At 40.9% G+C, this 19,218-nt stretch overlaps 1 protein-coding gene across 2 annotated transcripts in view; it reads left to right on the top strand.

Annotated features, from left to right (window-relative positions):
* The window catches only part of LOC136443342 (high affinity cationic amino acid transporter 1-like), a 30,660-nt gene extending 11,562 nt beyond the window's left edge, over positions 1-19,098 (top strand). For both annotated transcript variants that reach the window (XM_066440545.1, XM_066440544.1), the window contains exons 4-12: positions 11,578-11,770; positions 12,086-12,183; positions 12,728-12,888; positions 13,247-13,508; positions 13,925-14,174; positions 16,163-16,404; positions 16,805-17,009; positions 17,500-17,708; positions 18,214-19,098. In XM_066440545.1, coding sequence (XP_066296642.1) covers positions 11,578-11,770; positions 12,086-12,183; positions 12,728-12,888; positions 13,247-13,508; positions 13,925-14,174; positions 16,163-16,404; positions 16,805-17,009; positions 17,500-17,708; positions 18,214-18,359 — 1,766 coding nt within the window. In that variant the 3' untranslated portion in view covers positions 18,360-19,098. The remainder of the gene's footprint in view (positions 1-11,577; positions 11,771-12,085; positions 12,184-12,727; positions 12,889-13,246; positions 13,509-13,924; positions 14,175-16,162; positions 16,405-16,804; positions 17,010-17,499; positions 17,709-18,213) is intronic.
* Positions 19,099-19,218: the final 120 nt, after the last annotated feature.

A 19,218-nucleotide genomic window follows, 5' to 3' on the forward strand; every position in this document is an offset into this window, starting at 1 on the left:
GGAAGTCCTACTTTGGTAAATCTTAAGACACCAAAAGCTCGACGTGGCATAATATGGGATACATAATGATAAATCATGATGATGGAAGGATGACTATCATATGGGGAAATTAAGAAAAGTAGATTAAAACAAAATTTAATCAACCTTAAGACACCAGAGACATTCCAAAGAACATTATCTGGTCATAATATATGATTACCCTCCTATATATGTTGTATGAGTCATTGGAGGGACATGTAATATCACGGCACAGAATGACATGGGATGATATCATTTTACCTACCTACCTACCTAGTCCCTTGACCTTGATATCATGTAAACGGAAACGATAACGACAATAAAACGTTGTGGACTGATACGAAAAATGATTATCGCTTGATAACCGAAAGAAGCGTGATGGTATTGCTTTGATGTTAGTCGCGATTGGATCAACACGTATTTGAGGTCTGGATTGTCAATACCCCATTGTCACGTCTATAGTTTCGCACCTGATGAACAATAGAGACGGGAATACGTGACGGTCTGCACGTTACTGCCAACCACCGATCCACAGTAGTTTTGATGGAAATATTATCTGACTTCAGACTCCGCACTGAATCATCAAATAATCATTACCTTCATCGTCACCAGTTATATTACCGCTGGTCATCGATAAATCATTACATGGCATAAATAAATCATTATCACCATATCTCTTATATTGCACGACCATGAGGTTGAGAGGATAACTTGCAATAGCACACAACATTTGCAAGGACTAAAATGAATATTACATTAACAAAATCTACAAGCCAATATATTGTCAAGTCACACATTCCCTCTAAATGGAAGGGTCTAACTTAAGTTAAGGTTTTACTAAATCAATTCCAATCAAGACCAGACGTATTTTATTTTAATCACTTCAATGAAAATGTAAATGAAATCAAATCTAAATTAAAATCAGCGTGTCCTCTGCATGATTCATGTTGAGCTTAAAGGACATTTCAGTCGATATCTCCCGACGGAATCTTTGCCAGTTTTATCGCTCTTAAGAGAGTGATAAACTGTCACCAGATCAACTTGTTTTTACAACAAGTCTCGAGATGCTTCAACCCTTTCTTAGAAGTCGGAAGAGAAGAAAAGAATGATTTACATTCAAGCATTTCTAGAAGCGTCATCTGAGGTGAAGTGTACTGAATAACAAACGTGTCCCCGCAGCACAGAGAAGCTACCGTTCTGATCAGAAGACGACTTTTAGAGATAAATGTTGAGATTAAAGGATTTCCTTTCCCACTTCAGAGTTTCCTGCACGGCCTTGAGGTGCGTTTGTCAGGGGATGAACATTGAGCGGTTAGGGCCATAAAACTTGCCAATTATTTCTGATTTATTGCTTCAGGGGGTATGTTATTTTTTCCCCGAGTTAATGATGAACGTAAATTTGGACTGTTGTCTTTATTTCTTGCACTCTATCGTCTACGGCCTATCTCACTATCAGAGCTGATGGTGTGACTTTCTGTCTACTAGTACGTAGTTACGAAAGTGGAGAATCTATGTGATGACTTTGTTTAAGACCTGTCAAAGTGAGAAACGATTGATCACCAAATGTTTTCTTTATTTTCCAGCAAGATCAACGTTCGATCCGAAGCCTTGTAGTGACACATTCTGTTCAATAATGATGCTATCGAGGAAATATATCGGGCTGATAAGTGTCCACTAGGGATTGAAACGATTGCTAAACTCAGCAAGATCCGTCATTGATTTACATTTAACAAAATGGGTCAGGTCTTCGCAATCGTCTTTGCAATTTTTCCCGACAGCCATATTTGCAATGTGTCACGAACTGTATAGAGAGTCAATAAATAAACAGCGTATCACAGCTTTGTTAGAAGCTTCTCGACTTTAACGTTATTCGTACTCGTATATAATCCACCGCGGCACCGTTGGAACATACTGACATATATCATAACTCCCAGGAGTTTGTTCACGCATCGCTTAATCTTTGAATGTACGTCTACCATTAGCTGAATGTGTTTTTGAGATGTACGGTCTTCTCGTTAAGCTGATGAGGAAATCCACATCTCCAGTTGCAAGACAAAAATACATGAATAGCCCTTTTAAAACAAATATAGTAGTCTTTTTTAACCAACGCCCAACTAGTAACAATACCACATAGCTATCATCCCGAGTTTGGGCATCATATGGCTATGATAACTGGCTATGTACACGCACGCGCTAGGGTGCAAAATAATTGTAACATTTCCAATTGCACGGACATCGTTTATCTTTCAGCCGTACACAATCTACATTCTTTGTCCATACACTGCGATTCAGCTGTTCTTTGTATGTGACGTATCGTTCAAAGAAAAAAATATCAGTGCAATATTTTTTAGACATGTATTGATGAACAATAAAGTAGAATCAATTATAGTCATATTCATTTATAGCCGTGTAGCAGAAGACACAATAAGATAAGTTCGTATTCCTTAGATAGATTAAGTTCATTTGTATGAAGTATTTGCCACCAGGAGGTGCACACGAAAACAATTATTCACTGGAAGATATTGGCTTGGGATCCGTTACAGATAAAAATACTATGTATTGACTGGAATAAGTTCCAGAGGGAACTCATTTAGTGCTAGTTTCCAATAGATGTGTACGTGTCTATGCACAGTAAACAGGCAGCAGGGCCCACGGCGTGCAAGTCAGACAGCCATTTCGGCGAGGAAATTAACGACGAGAGAACAGCAAGTAAATTAAAACCGTGGCTACACCGGAATTAAAGAAACTTTAAGGCTGAATTCAGAGGAGACTTGCGAGACGTGAGCAAAGGTTATCAAATGAATATAAATGGGAGAGAGGTTCATTATGCCAAGAATTGAAAATGTCGACATTTACAAATAACGGCGCGGATGCCGCACAACATTCGTTGTAGGTCGTCGAACGATTTTGAATCAGAATTTTTGAACAGGCTGTGACGGAATCAACCGCTTATTAGCATCTAAGATAGCCTTTTCCTTAACAAGACAGCCGAATTCTGTACGACATATGCGCGACTATCACAAGAATGCCCTCCGTTTGTTGTCGTACGACTTTCGCACGACGAATGTGACCGGGTCACGTAGCAAAAGAGTTTTGCATTCAAAGTTTTACACGAAAGTCTATACATTCATAATGTGTATTGATTGTTACATGCAAAACGCTGCGAAAATGTATGAATATTGTGCTGAAAATCGATTTTTGATGGGCGTAGGACACAAATCCCAGAGCTTAGCAGCACTTATTGGTTTAATTACCGTCATATGTCAATCTGTCATTCACACGTTCTGGGTCACGTTCAGAGGCCAGATTCTGCGATACGACAAATCGTTATGGCGATAAAAACGTGTAGCCGTAACTTGTTGAACGTGATATTCAGATAACCCATGCATTTTGATATATAACTGCATATAACTCTTGGCAAATGAGTTTCATCTGCCTGTTATTGCAGGATTGGATTGCTCATTGGATTGCATTACTTGCAAGTACTTGCTTGTATTGAAGCGCCTTTTTAATGGCAATAAACAGAATGCCATACAGAACGTAGGTTTGCTGTTAAAGCACAACCTTACGAGTCACACCATAGTAAATTGTGTAAATATTTTGTCAAGGGAACAAAGGCCCTGATGTAAGAAAAAATTCGTGTTCAAACATTATGCCTACAGGTCGCCTTTGGCGAATATCTGCTTTTGATTAATTTCGAATTCAAAAGACTGTTCGACAAAAATCCTTGATGAGAAGCTAACCCAACGATTTGATTGTTTCGTTTACTTGCACAAAATTGTCTACCGCAGTAATAATTTCAGATCCCTGGTAATGTAAGTATGATTCCAATGCTTCTATGTTTTCTGGCCCAGACCCAATCAGTACATTCACTCCTCGTTTACGATTCACTTCCATTCATCCCGCGATTCATTATCCGGCATCATTTTAGGGCCATTTGGGACCACCGGCATCCAAGTCGTTACTGGTTGCTAAATTGCTGTTTGGAGTTGCTGGAGTTAAATTGCTTCCATAAGTTACAACGTGCCATCTAAAGTCTACCCTGATTCATCTAGTCAAATTTCAGATGTCTGTTGAGGTTGCAATCGGAGGCCAATCCTGTTTCAGAGAATATTGTGCGTTATAATTAGTATGTTTTACAGCAGGATCTGTATACCTTGTCCTTGGTGCGTGTGCTTTACTCGTAGATTGGTCTACAATTTAGGCTGCAAACTAACTGCAAAGAAATCGATCAAAACTTTTCTCTAAAGACAAGTTTTTATCGATTTTTTTCTGCACTCAGAATGTCTTCCCTTGATTTCGTTTAATTCTGAAGACTTCTACATCCATTTAATTCCTGACAAGCACAACGCGGTTGCTGCCAGAATGTCATCACATTGCCATGCAGCTTCACGAGAGTTGTGCGAGTTCAACCACCAAACGCGTTCAGTCCTGACGACCCTGTCCTACAGGAATTAGACGATAATGAGATGCGCATATTGGGTTTTCTTAAATCTATTACAATACGCAGATGTCGGAACAGGGCGGCGCCGACGGGAAATAACCCAGGAAATTTGTCAGGACCTGTCGAGCCCAGCGGGGCTGTCAGCGCCATGCTCCACCGGGGAAGCACGTCGGAAAGCCTTGTTGGAGATTATTATTCACTTCCGCGTCATTTGTCATGTATGATATTGGCCCACAGCGTACATATCTAGCTATGATGCATATCTTTCAGCTCCTGCCATAATCCGGTGTCGCATATTACATTGCTTTAAAACACGGTCGCTGCACTGAATACCAACAACATCGATCGGTTCGGCACTAATGAAACTTACGGCGTCTAGTTTCAAACTTTGTAGTCCTTGAATGTCTTCGAGTGGTTGAAGGTGAATCAGATTAGGGAATGTTAGATAATGTAATGTAGAAAAGAAACTATTGATATACGTTTTTTGATACAGGGATTTATACAAATGCTAGTGTCAAAAATGCATATGGAATAAAAACGTATAATGATACATAAATATGTATATCATTCTACCCTCTCGCCAATATATTTGTAATGCTATATCTATATACTTGTAATTTGCAATAATCGCAATGCTGGGTCATGAAAATACATTGTTCCATCAAACAATTGTACCGTATAGCTAATCTCCAGGCAGATCTATCGGTGGCAACTACAGTGCCCAAAGGGTAAAAGCAGTATTGTAATACTACTTTTGCCCTTTGGATACTATCATTGTCACTGAGAATGAATGTAGAAACATTTTTATTAGTTAACATCTGACAAAGCTTGGAGACATCGATACTTTTTATTGTTAATTCATTTCACCGGGGGAAACACATCATACGGAATGAAAGACCTAGGTGTGACAAGACATTCATTTTGACGTTCCATAGTACCAGCTGACGCTGCGTACCTATAGGTATCTGTCAATCCGTGTGTAACATCATTTTAGTACCATTAGTCAAACTTTTTAATCTATTCCTGTCTGCAGGATACTTTCCCCAGGAATGGTGCAAGAGCCACATTGTTGCACTACACAAAGGTGGTGCAAAAGATGACGCAAATAACTACAGGGGAATTTCGGTGACAAGCTGCTTAGCCAAGCTATTCACCTCTGTTATAAATACAAGACTTACAACATATTTAGATGAACACAAACTAATCTCTCCTAACCAGGCAGGTTTTCGGAAAAACTTTGGTACAAACGACAACCTATTTGTTATGGACTCCTTGATTGGTAAATATATATCCGGTAATAAACGGCTTTACGCCTGTTTCATAGATTTTAGAAAAGCGTTTGACTCCGTTTGGCGCGAGGGGCTCAGATTCAAACTACTTAACTCGGGAATAGGGGGGAACTTTTACAACGTAATCAAATGTATGTACGAAAAACCCAACACTTGCGTCAAAACGCCTTCCGGCCTAACACCACCTTTCGTCACTAATAAGGGTGTTAGGCAGGGCTGCAATTTAAGCCCTACACTTTTTAACTTATTCATCAACGATTTAGTGCAGGAGTTAGACCATATAGAATGTTCACCACCCACTTTACATAACCTATTGGTATCTTGTTTGCTATATGCTGACGATGTCGTTTTATTTTCTGAATCCGATAAGGGATTACAGTGTGCCCTAGACAGACTAAATACGTTTTGTTCTAAATGGAAGCTGCAAGTTAACCTAAAGAAAACTAAAGTTATCATATTCAACAAATCCGGACGATCCTTCCCAAAACTAACTTTCTTGTTCGGACAGGACAAAATAGACATTGTTTCCTCATACTGCTACTTAGGCATTACAGTAACATCTTCAGGCAGCTTCTCTTTAGCCAAAAAACAACTGTCAAACAAAGCCCGTAAAGCCATATACAGCTTCAAATGTCTAACTCGCTCATCAGTTTCGCCCGATAGTTTACTGAGGATATTTGACTCATGTGTCAAACCCATTCTATTATATGGATGTGAAATTTGGGGTACCGAGAGACTGAACGACACGTCACCGATTGAAATTACACATAACCGTTTTTGCAAAAACATTCTTGGTGTTTCCAGGAACAGTAGTAATATAGCAAGTAGATCCGAATTAGGTAGACTCCCTCTGGACATTGAAATTTCTGTCCGTCTCATTAAGTACTGGTTACGCTTGACGCAATTGGACATCGCTACGCACCCATTGCAGAGAGACGCACTCCTATTTCAGCATAGCTCTGTTGCACATACTAATAGCCGTAGAAAAACATTGTTACAGCGAGTTAAAGAAATCCTTGATTGTAGCGGTTACTCATATCTCTTATACTCTGATAGTTCACTCTGTGACCCCAAATATGTATGTACTCTGATAAGGAACAGAATTTCTGATATGTATATCCAGACATTCCTTCATAATCTAAGTGCCGATACAGGTAAACTGAGATTTTATAAAACTTGTAAATCTGTATATACTAGAGAGAGGTACCTAGAACTTGCTGATTTTGAGTCGCGCTCGGCCATCAGCAAATTAAGAATTAGTGCTCACTCCCTAGAAGTAGAGAGAGGACGATATAAGAGTTTACCAGTGTGCCAAAGAATTTGTAAATACTGTACGTCCAAGGCGGTGGAAGACGAAACACATTTTATTTCCAAGTGTATATTTAACAGTGACGAAAGAACCGAATTATTTAAACAAGTTATCACGAAATATCCCTACTTTTGCACATTCACGGATGAACAAAAAGCTACCTTTCTCTTGAAATCACAGAACCCACAAATACTAGAAAAAGTGGGACTTTTCGTCTTCCACTGCTTCCAAAAAAGAAGTCAAACCCAGCTAATTTAGATATAGCCAACAATTGTATATATTACCAGTAACCTATTGTTACAGCGAAGTCAGACACAGTTTACTGACGCATGTATGTTTTTCCTATGTTTTTATCATGTATTTGCAATTAGCCCACGGGCATGAACTTGCAATAAACTTCTTATTCTTCAAAAGCCGACATGCTCGGAGATCAATTCAGATACAGAATACATCATCCACGTGGTCCCTAACAGCTAGAACACTAAAACAGGACCCACGCATGTTCAGCTTTTGTCTGCTCCAAATTCGATACGATCAATCATAAGATTAGCCATGCTAATTATAGCAAGGAAATGACATTAGGAGCCACAAATAAGATTACTCTGTTTACGTGAAATCGATTTAGTCGCCGTGTAACCGATTTAGTTTCCTGTAGAAAAGTTCTTACGAATTCTGTTAGTCTGCGAGCTCTGTGAACCGTTCTACTGCCAATAAAAAAATACTGAATCCCCGCCGATATTAATGTAGCAAGATATAATCATAATCAATATGAGATCTCCATTTCAGTTGATCCCAGCGATTGAAGATGATTGATATTGACTATTACCAATAAAAATGATTACACAAATCCATCATCACTAAAGACGATATTTACAAAACATAATGCTGAAGTCTGAAGAAAAAAAATCGTTAAAATTAATACATATATGCTGATGGCCAGCAAAAGGTCTCATAGATACGGTTGAAATGAAACTATGAATCGATACCAGAATGGGGTGCAAAAATGGCTTTTGTCTAAATCAAACATGAATACATGTATCAACCAACTTTCTAACGACGCTGCTGTTTATAACGTTACAGTTAAGTCTGACGTAACTTAAGCATAAGTAGTTTCATCTTCTTTAAAGTTAAGAGCGATGTTCTTAAGGAACTAGGAATGTGCAAATTTCCAAATCCTACGCACTTCTGCGGTGTTACTTTATGACGAACGTTTGACTGTGCGATGAGGCTAGCTCATACGTCAGTACAGACGTGCGATGCATACAGCTAAAGACCACCCGGGAATTCGGAGTTGCACACTACAGGAAAACCTGAAGAGCGGGGAGGGTCGGGGTCACAGCCAAGGTCATGCACGAAGAGTCAACTTCGTTAGAGCCACGACAGCTTCGCTTCTGCTGCGGTCCGTTACAATCAATGTAGCCAATAAGGTCGGGTCATTCCGCCGGCACTGCGGTAACCTGCCGACGTGCCCGCAGCACGGACAGTTTGTGATCTATTTCTGATTGTTACAGGCGCAGACTTGATGGAGCTGCTGCCGGTCAGCAGCAATGTCATGGTCACCAGATTGCCATTTTCCTACGCAGAGCGTCGCCCGGTGTCTGCACAATACAGCTTGGGGAGGCTCTGCTAAACCGGGCTGAGGTTTCCACCTTTGTAGGCTTGGCTCTAACTGGCTCTCAGCACCAGACAAGAAGAGAATCGAGTTGATGTTTTATGTAGGCAAAGGCGATTTTTTGATCGGCTGACATCTGGTTATAAGCTGCGCCCACAAAAGTGAAAACCTCAGTCCGGTTAGCAGAGCCTCTCCGAGGTATATTGTGCAGGCAGTGGGCGAGGCTTTGTATGAAGAATGCAGATAACAGCCATCATTCAACTTTATAAAACATGTCAAATGTAGCGCTACTCAACCCCCAAAACTTTCAAGGCACTAACAGCCAAGCTACCTTGATGAGACGTCACTTTTAAGTGCGCAATACGAGCGCAATTACTTCTAGCTTTACTAAGATTGCTCGCCTGTTCGGCGCTGCCGTGTCTGGTGCCTGGAGGAGCGCCTGCCGTGGTTATTGATGACTGTAATATCTGGGTTTGTGCGGGGCATTACTGCCGGTGCCGGGGGAACCAGCCCTATTTCTGTCGGTTCCAGTTCAAAGCGCACACGGGCGGGCTGTTAGCGCACAAAACTTTCACACAGAAGTCATTACAAAGTCTCTATTGAGCAATTTAATTGTCTGCAGCCCGCTAACTGTTTCCAGTACACTAGACACTCATTGTAGACAAGTGTCGATAACAAGTATTTGATTCAATGTGCCATAACGGTCCCATTCTGTACCGTATCGGGCCATACGCCTATCAATCTTGTTTCGTCTAATGTCGGTCTCTATTTACAACAGTAAATGCAGTGTTTTATACAGGTTGCTGTTACATGTGAGATGATATCACCAATAGTTGCGCGCTGTTGTTAGTGAATTTCCCGAGAGACTTAATTTTGTTTGTTTCGTTATTATCGTCTTATCAACACATGATTAAACGTGTTTATGTGTTGGTAATTTTTGAATGAGCCAAGGAGAGCAATTTACCGAAATAATCTGACTCAGATCAATACGCGTACTTCCATAATGAACTCACAGCTTGCTGAAATAAGCTCTTATTATTTTGCAACCTGACGTCAGCTTAGCAGGTTTACCTCAGAATACGTAAAGACAAACTTCATAATCTCATGGCTCTCTTTTTTCCATTTGAGTTATTGCATCCCAGTGCTTCTGTGTGATTGAAAATGCAATATTGTACGGTACAGTAAACGACAATGATATTCCATGACTCTGCGGTCACCGACACATTTTCTTCACGATTGAGTTATTTCCCACTTTCCCCTGTCCGTACAGAACCATCTGCCAGCAGCCAGCTCTGACTCGTTAAACTGCGCTGCAATAACTGAGGCGTCCAGTGCACCATGACGTGTTCGCGCCAATCTGTACTGCAATAAAAACTCGGGCAACATTTGACCGCAATTTGGAGCCATTCTGAAGGGACGATAAATATCACCGGCTGCGAAATTGGCTCGTCTGTGGCTGCAATTTTATCTTCTCTGAAAATACATACTTTAAAAAGTAAGACGCAATAGTTTATGTGTGAGCCTAATTAAAACCCAGGAAAATGCTCATACAGACGGAATACATTTTGATACAGCAGTTTTCCATCCAGGCGTTAATATCATCGCATAGAAATATCCACTCTGGGTCAATTAATTCCGTGCAGGCTTACTAAAGATGTTGGCCGTCCGACAGAAACGAGATTAAAATTCGTGATCCTGAACGGCTCCCATAAATACTGAATACGAGACATATGAGGATATTACAGGGAAATGCCATGGTAGTAATACCATGAACAGTGGTGTTCGTGCGAGTTTATTCTCTAGTAACTACTTACTTTGCAAACTTCGCAAGGTTTGCCTGAGATCATTATATCGCCTACGTGGCGGGTCGTGACCGTAAAAATCTTTATCAGGGAATCGTGCAGATCAGATCGTGTAGCATTGATTTCGAAACAAAGGCAACAACATCGATGCCATGACGATATAGTCTACATAATTATCTAGTCCAGTAAATGCACATATAGGCTTTCCAATCAAGATACGCTGTGGAGCAAATACGCCTAGTACATATGATAACAATATTATCTGGTACCGATTCTAACTCGTTAGGATACCATCTCGGCTAGACATCAGCCTATTAACACAGTGATAGGCAGGGGTCATGGAACGGGCCATGTAGCGAGTCTGTTATCTTACACGATCGCTCAGAGTTGATAATTCAATCACACCACGTACAGTCTACAGCTGTATGGAAGAATGCCACATGCGTCTGTAGGCGCTTTGCATCGTTACATCCACTTTACGACTGAGTTATTTTCCCCACTTCCCAGCTAATTTTAGTCAATCGAAATCGTCGTCGGTGCCGCAGCTGGAGATTCGAAAGGATGGTAAAACAAACGGCCCTTGTAATGTAGCGAGATGCCGCGTTATAAAGAGAAGTTGATGGGTATTTCAGCACGTATTAAGTGTGGACATGGTGCGGAATGAGAAAAGGAAAGTTGACATCTTGTGTACGATGTAAACGATCATTTTTTGTTTCAAAATATATAACTCATGGATGTCATAAATTTAATTTTAATTTAACATGAGCTTAGCATAGTCGGTCTAACAAAATTGTCACTTCAGTCCCAAGCTAGTGGATCGAATTCCAAATACTGCATTGTTTTGGGCTTGTCTGTCTGTCTATTTGTTTGTTTGCCTGTCAACCGCATTTTTGTATGTTCTACCATGTACCAGAGAGCGCCTAAATCTGAGTGGGTGAAGTCTGCTATCTCTGGTTGCCTTGTTTGGTCTTGGATATATTGACCGAGATAGAGCCTTTATGGTGCCCCAACGACCAAAAAAGAGGTCCAGGGATAGGTGAAGTGAGAGCCTTTAGAGTAAACTACGAAAGCAACACGTACAACCATGTGTTATCTCATCACAGGCCTGTGCTATGCAGAGTTTGCTGCCCGGGTGCCCAAGGCTGGCTCTGCGTACGTGTACGGCTACCTGGCCGTGGGGGAGTTCTGGGCCTTCGTGATTGGCTGGAACATGGTGCTGGAGGACATGATCGGCGCGGCCTCCGTCGCCAAGGCCTGGTCACAGTACTTCGACTCCTTCTTCAACGACTCCATCAGGTCAGGAAAGCTCCTACATCTGTGTTTTTTATTGTGTTTTTTTTATTCAAGAACCATCCAGGTAATCAGAATGTAACATAATATGCATCTAATTAATTATAACATACGTTAGTACATCTATGTTGTTAAAAGAGTTATAAATTCGCCAGGGTTTTCTTTCTGTATGGTATGTTTAAACGGATTATACAGCTGGCTTTTTTCATGATTTCAATGCGGATAGAACTTGGTATAAGAAAGTAAGGAATAAACTTTGGGAGAGATGGAGGATCTAACAGCCTTTTAACAGAGGACTTGACATGTTTTATGTTATTCCAGACTGACCGTAGAACGTGAGATCGGGACTCTGCACAAGGCGCCTGGTCTGGGAACCTACCCGGACATCATAGCATTCATCCTGCTACTATTGATGACAGGTACGCTAGGCTGTTAAAATACAATTACTTCCTTTTTTTAGAAGACTGTGGCTTTTCAAAAGAATGACAGATTCTTATTTTGAATAAATACAAGTGTTCTGTGACAAAGTGCCTCTACATTTCAAAGCAGAGTTTATGCTAGTCTATCATGGATAATGAAGAAAGCAGTGACAGCCTCTAGATTAGTGTAAAACCCCTGTCACACATTCAGGACCTTACCACGACATTGCTAAAGGCCGCTCCCTAACCGAAGAGGGCGGTAGTAGCCTGGAATCTATTCTATTCTAGCTCTAGTTCGCTGTAAAAAGAATATGACTTTTCCCGACTTTGATTTGTCAAAGTTCATTGTCGACTGTCGCAGACGACTTTTAGATACTAGTAGGCAACTTTGCTAACAAAATCCCAAACACTCCCGGATCCCAACCATGGCCTGGAGAAGGTCGGGAGGCCATGGTAGGCTATGTGTGACAGGGCTTAACTCCCAGCTAGCCATGGTCAGGAGACCATAGTCGGCTGTGTGTGACCGGTACATGACTTGTTCCAGGTGTGATAGCCAGCGGAGTGAAGCAGACGTCCATCACTAACATCATCTTCACTGTGGTGAACATGCTGGTGATCCTGTGTATCGTGGTGGTGGGCTGTTTCTACGTCAACGGGCAGAACTGGGCTGGCGAGGAGAACTTCCTGCCGTACGGCTTCTCGGGGGTGAGTTTGTTGTTATACATACATATACTTAATCTACAAGGAGATGTTACTGTGGAAGATTTTGTAACTGCCGGATAGCTTTCAGAGAAGCCTGGCCGTCATCCCCAACCACCCCAACGTCGACTTCGAGGACTTTGCCTATCGTTGTTTATCTCTCAAACCAAGGAGGTATTATACAAACCTTAATTACTTGAAGATGACATACATTTTAGATACAATGTGGTGATTTTGACCCACAAATCAAAAAGCGTTGCCGTCATTAATATATAATTTTGTCATTATACCCACCACGAGCAAATTCTGAGAAATAAAATTTTCACAAACGGTCAGAAAAGAAAAGTTTATCTTCTTCTATTAGGTTCTTTCTGGCGCGGCGACTTGCTTCTACGCCTTTGTGGGCTTCGACATTATAGCGACCTCTAGCGAGGAGGCGCGGAACCCCAGTAAGAGCATCCCGACCGCCATCCTCCTGACCCTGGTGACGTGTTTCCTGGCGTACTTCGGCGTGTCCGCCATCCTGACACTGATGGAGCCGTACAGTCAGATCGCCACCACGGCCCCGCTCGCCCGGGCATTCGACCAGCACGGACTGTACTCCGTCGGATACATCATTTCCGTTGGTATGTTGTGGTTAAGACTTTTTGAAGACTGTCAGGTGCCTGGTTGGAGCATCACAAAACCTGTATCAGGACACCATAGAAGGAACCAAATCTAATCATTGAAAGACGTGTTATCACCTTAGAAAGAGTATTTATTATTATGCCACTATAGCAATTAGTACGAATTACGTGTAAGCGTGGTATTAGTTATAGCTTCCACCATACCCCAAAGAAACATAAGGCTTTGTACGCTAGCATCAGATACAAATCTATACAAACTTCCAAAGTTGCCACTTTTTGGTGTAAAATAGGTCTATTACGAGATAGTAAACCATATCATATGATTTGTACAAGGCGTGATGCTTTATTCCTGTGAATGTGCCTTTCTATAGCCACTTTGAAAGGTCCCTGACTCTATTAAATCTTTCCTGTTCCAGGCGCGATCTGCGGTCTGACGGCCTCCACCCTGGGCTCCCTGTTCCCCCTGCCCCGGATCGTCTACACCATGGCTAAGGACGGGCTGCTGTGTGAGGTGTTCGCCCGGGTCCACCCCCGCACCTCCGTCCCGGTGGTGGCCACGCTCGTGTCAGGGTCCCTGGCGGCGGTCCTGTCCTTGGTGCTGGATCTGCAGCAGTTGGTGGAGATCATGTCCATTGGCACGTTGATGGCCTACACACTTGTGGCAGCGTAAGTACAACAATCTGAAACTAAGTTTATATTTCTTTGGTCTCCTTAGTTGTTGTTCCATTCAACTGACGAGGGTAGGTTTCAAGCGCCACACTAAATGATGACGATGAACCGTTTTCTGTGTCCGTTACAACAAACATCCTTTTATTTCGATCAAACGATAGCATATATCGAGATATGCGAACTCATGAATGTTCATGAACGTTTATGAATATTCGTTGATGAACATGAACGTTCATGAAAACAAATATTTATGAATGTTCATGAATGTTCATGAGCGTTCATGAAAATTCATGAAAATTCATGAAAATTCATGAAAATTCATGAAAATTCATGAACATTCATGAAAATTCATGAAAATTCATGAACGTTCATGAATGTTCATGAATTTTCATGAATTTTCATAAATTTTCATGAACGTTCATGAACATTCATGAACATTCATGAACATTCATGAACATTCATGAACATTCATGAATGTTCATGAACGTTCATGAACGTTCATGAATGTTCAGGAATGTTCAGGAATGTTCAGGAACGTTCATGAATATTCGTGAACGTTCATGAACATTCACGAATAGTCATGAACGTTCACAAATATTTATGAACGTTTATGAATTTTCATGAATGTTCATGAATGTTCATGAATTTTCATGAAAATTCATGAAAATTCATGAAAATTCATGAAAATTCATGAAAATTCATGAAAATTCATGAAAATTAATGAACGTTCATGAATGTTCATGAATGTTCATGAATTTTCATGAATTTTCATGAATTTGCATGAACGTTCATGAACATTCATGAACATTCATGAACATTCATGAAAATTCATGAAAATTCATTAAAGTTCATGAACGTTCATGAATGTTAATGAATGTTCATGAATGTTCATGAATGTCCCATGAAATTTTCATGAATTTTCATGAACGTTCATGAACATTCATGAACATTCATGAACATTCATGAACATTCATGAACATTCATGAACGTTCATGAACGTTCATGAATGTTCATGAATGTTCATGAATGTTCATGAATGTTCATGAATGCTGAAAATTCATGAAAATTCATGAAAATTCACGAATAGTCATGAACGTTCACAAATATTTATGAACGTTCATGAATTTTCATGAATTTTCATGAATGTTCATGAATGTTCATGAATGTTCATGAACGTTCATGAAAATTCATGAAAATTTCATGAAAATTCATGAAAATTCATGAACGTTCATGAATTTTCATGAATTTTCATGAATTTTCATGAATTTTCATGAACGTTCATGAACATTCATGAACATTCATGAACATTCATGAAAATTCATGAACATTCATGAATGTTCATGAACGTTCATGAATGTTCATGAATGTTCATGAATGTTCAGGAACGTTCATGAATATTCGTGAACGTTCATGAATATTCGTGAACGTTCATGAACATTCACGAATAGTCATGAACGTTCATGAATGTTCATGAATGTTCATGAATGTTCATGAATGTTCATGAACGTTCATGAAAATTAATGAAAATTCATGAAAATTCATGAACATTCATGAAAATTAATGAAAATTAATGAAAATTAATGAAAATTCATGAACGTTCATGAACGTTCATGAATGTTCATGAACGTTCACGAATATTCATGAATGTTCATGAATGTTCATGAATGTTCATGAATTTTCATGAATTTTCATGAATTTTCATGAATTTTCATGATCATTCATGAACGTTCATGAATGTTCATGAATGTTCATGAATGTTCATGAATGTTCATGAATGTTCATGAATGTTCATGAATATGAATATTCTTATGAATATTCATGAATATGAACATGAATATGAATGTTTATGAAAGTTTATAGAGACATTTAAATGGTTATAAATGTTCATAGAGACATTCTAGCCCGCCAGACACACGCCGGTCCAATGGTCAGTGCCCTAGCACAGATTTCTTTCATTTATTCCCTCCTTCCTTCATCCCATCCAGGTCTGTCCTGATCATGCGGTACCAGCCGGGCAGAGTCGGTCTCACCAAAGACGAGTCAGCCTTCTTCCCGACATCATCCGAGAAGACAGGGTTACTCTCCACCAGCACTGCGAGTAACGGCACGGCCGGGAAACCAAAGGCCGGGCTGTCCAAGTACTTCAAACCCAAGGACTCTACGGGCTTCGTACTGATGGAGACAGACGGAGAACAAGAGAACCCTAAGGAGCAGCAACAACAACAAGGTTTGTTATCATCACAAGAGAGAGATTTTTATGGCTATACAAATGGGAGATGTCGTCAAAATTAAAAGATTCGGAGAAATGGTCTTACTATACGCTAAAAACAGGTACTCAAACCACTCAAACCACTGGATATGAGTTTGGAAACGGTCAGATGTTTGAAGTAGCATCCACTACTTTTTGTCAGTGACACTTGTCCATCAACAGGTTCAAAAACATTATCTGTTTACCTGGATATCTAACCTTAACTGGTGGTCTCACTATAATCAAGAAAATAAAGGGTGGTGAAGAAGTCATTTAACAATTTATCAGATGGTTATTAATATCAACTGATGATTTATGTGAGTTTTCAGTAGACAATGCCAGTTGCAAAATGTAAGAACCAATAATTATTGCCTCTTAGGTACCACAACTCTAATGGACTCAGAGGCGCCCTCTGGCGGCTACCAGCCCCTGGACGTGACGGAGTCCGTGCCCGACCCCCGGCCCGAGCCGACCCCGCACACGGGCCAGCTGGTTTCCTGGTCCGTCCACATCATTGTCATCCTCATGATCCTCACCAGTGCCACGCTCATCTTCGCAGAGGACTATGTACTCGGTAGAGCTTGGTAAGTACCTGCAGCATACTTCAGCGTTAAAGCAATTCTATTTGTTCACTGGATAAAAATAGCCAGGGTGCCATCTTCAGGGTAGCGAATGTAGGAGCCCCGGTAGTAATCGGATGGCACCCAGGCTGGGATAAAACGTGATGTCACGGAAAAATCAGGACATTGAGTAAGTCTATAAACAAGTTGTATTGGACAAGCTATTTCAGTGCGCACATCACTAATTTGTACGTCGATGAAAGTTAGATATCTAGGTTAATGAGATACACAATACAAAAGTTAGTCAAGCAACTGGATAAGGTTTGAAACTGTCAGACGTTTCAGACAGCATCCACTGCCTTTCGTCTGTGACTTGACTGAGTACAAGTTTGTATTCTCCTCCCTATCAAAAAGATGGGCACTACTGATCATCCATGTGCTGTTCGGACAGCATTCGCTTTTTTGCTTGTCTGTGACTCGACTGAGTACTTCAAGTTTCTCCTTCCAACCAAAGGTGGGCCCTGCTGATCATCTGTGTGCTGATCTCCGCCATCTTGAGCCTGCTCGTGTTCATCTGGCGCCAGCCGCAGAGCCGCATGCGGCTGCCCTTCAAGGTGCCGGTCTGCATGGTGGTCTGCCCCGTCTCCATGTTCGTCAACATCTACCTGATGCTGAAACTCAAGCCCGCCACGTGGATCCGATTCGCCATATGGTTGGCTATAGGTATGCATGGCGACTATGTTTCATCATTGCCTCCGTGAATCAGCCTACTCCAGCAGGCCTGAATTGCTCGGCACAGCCTCCCAGAATTCTCAGATTCAGGCCTGCTTGGAGGAGGGTGTAGTAAACGGGGTACATTTACGGATGCTTTGTGTGTCTCTTTGTTTGTTTGCGTTGGTGTGTGTCGGTAGTTAATTGAATACATTAGAGTGACAGGATGTGAAGGTGTAACTGGAGACTGGTAGGATATAAATGTTGACTTGGAGGTCAGAATGGTTTTCCACAGACTGGTAGAACTTTTTCCATATGCTAGGCATCCTGGAGTGACAGGAAGTTCATGTAGCGTTAAGCATAGCTTATTTGCATAAACAAGACGTACGAGATGCCCTAGATATTTCACGGAGGCGTGAGATCTTTGAACTCTTTTTTCGACAGCGGATTTAAAAAGATAATTTTGCACATTCTGGCCATTGACCCAAGATATTTAATGTTCCCCCTTCCCATACAGGTATGGTTGTGTACCTGGGGTATGGCACACGTCACAGCATGGAAGCACGCCGAGCTGAGGAGAAGGGCGTGTCGCCTCTTCCTGGCGTCATTTCCGCACCCAAACACGAGCCCATACCCGAAGATACGGACCAGAAAGAGTCATGACGTCAAGGATGGCCACAGGACCAAAAGATGTTGTACAAAATGTAGCGACAAAGAAACCAAATAGTCTACAATAGAGGCCGGTTTTAATGGGATTTTCTATTATAACCAAGTCTGAAATCGTAGCTTCCAAGCTCGATTGCGAGTGGTCTAGATCTGTTGTCTTGTAGAAAAGCAAAGTTTGTGGTCACATAGACGTCCAGAAAATCAGTGCTGTGTACAAAGGAGTTTGCGACTAGTAACATATCAGATAGTTGAGCCTTAAAAGTGCCTCAAGGCACAATCTTGACAAGCTTCAATGTTTTGTTTCTCTGCTTGTCTGCAAGTCTTAGAAGCAGGTGACGTGTACAGAAGTTCCATGCTGTTTCTTGACCATGTTTAAACTGGACCAATGCAATTATGTCTGTATTTCTGTAATACAGTGCCGGTAGTGTATGTCTGGTGAGCATATTCCGGTAAGATGCAACAAAATGAGAGCTTCACTGTATCCGAGCCAAAGCATGCGTTTGTAACGAGACAAAGATCATGTTGGCTATTAGATTGATTAAAGACATCGAAAAAAATTCATAACATCATCTGAAGTTGATGATACAAGTTTGCCCAAAGCAAGTTAGATCAGAAGCTGAATAAGACTGACATTCAAGTAAACTTTACATTCAAGTAAACTTTACATGTACCAGAAGTTTTAAGGATGAAATATAAAGATGTTGTAAATGTATGAATAAAGATATATTTCCCCTAACTCACTGTTTCTTCAATGCTTTACACTCGACAACATCCTAAGCCAGCCAATTGTCTTTTCCTGTTATACCTGTATGGCTTCCTATGACTCCCTTATAGTTACTAAATCATTACAAGTAAA

Source organism: Branchiostoma lanceolatum, chromosome 10, assembly GCF_035083965.1.
Source record: "Branchiostoma lanceolatum isolate klBraLanc5 chromosome 10, klBraLanc5.hap2, whole genome shotgun sequence".
Classification (NCBI taxonomy): Eukaryota; Metazoa; Chordata; class Leptocardii; order Amphioxiformes; family Branchiostomatidae; genus Branchiostoma; species Branchiostoma lanceolatum.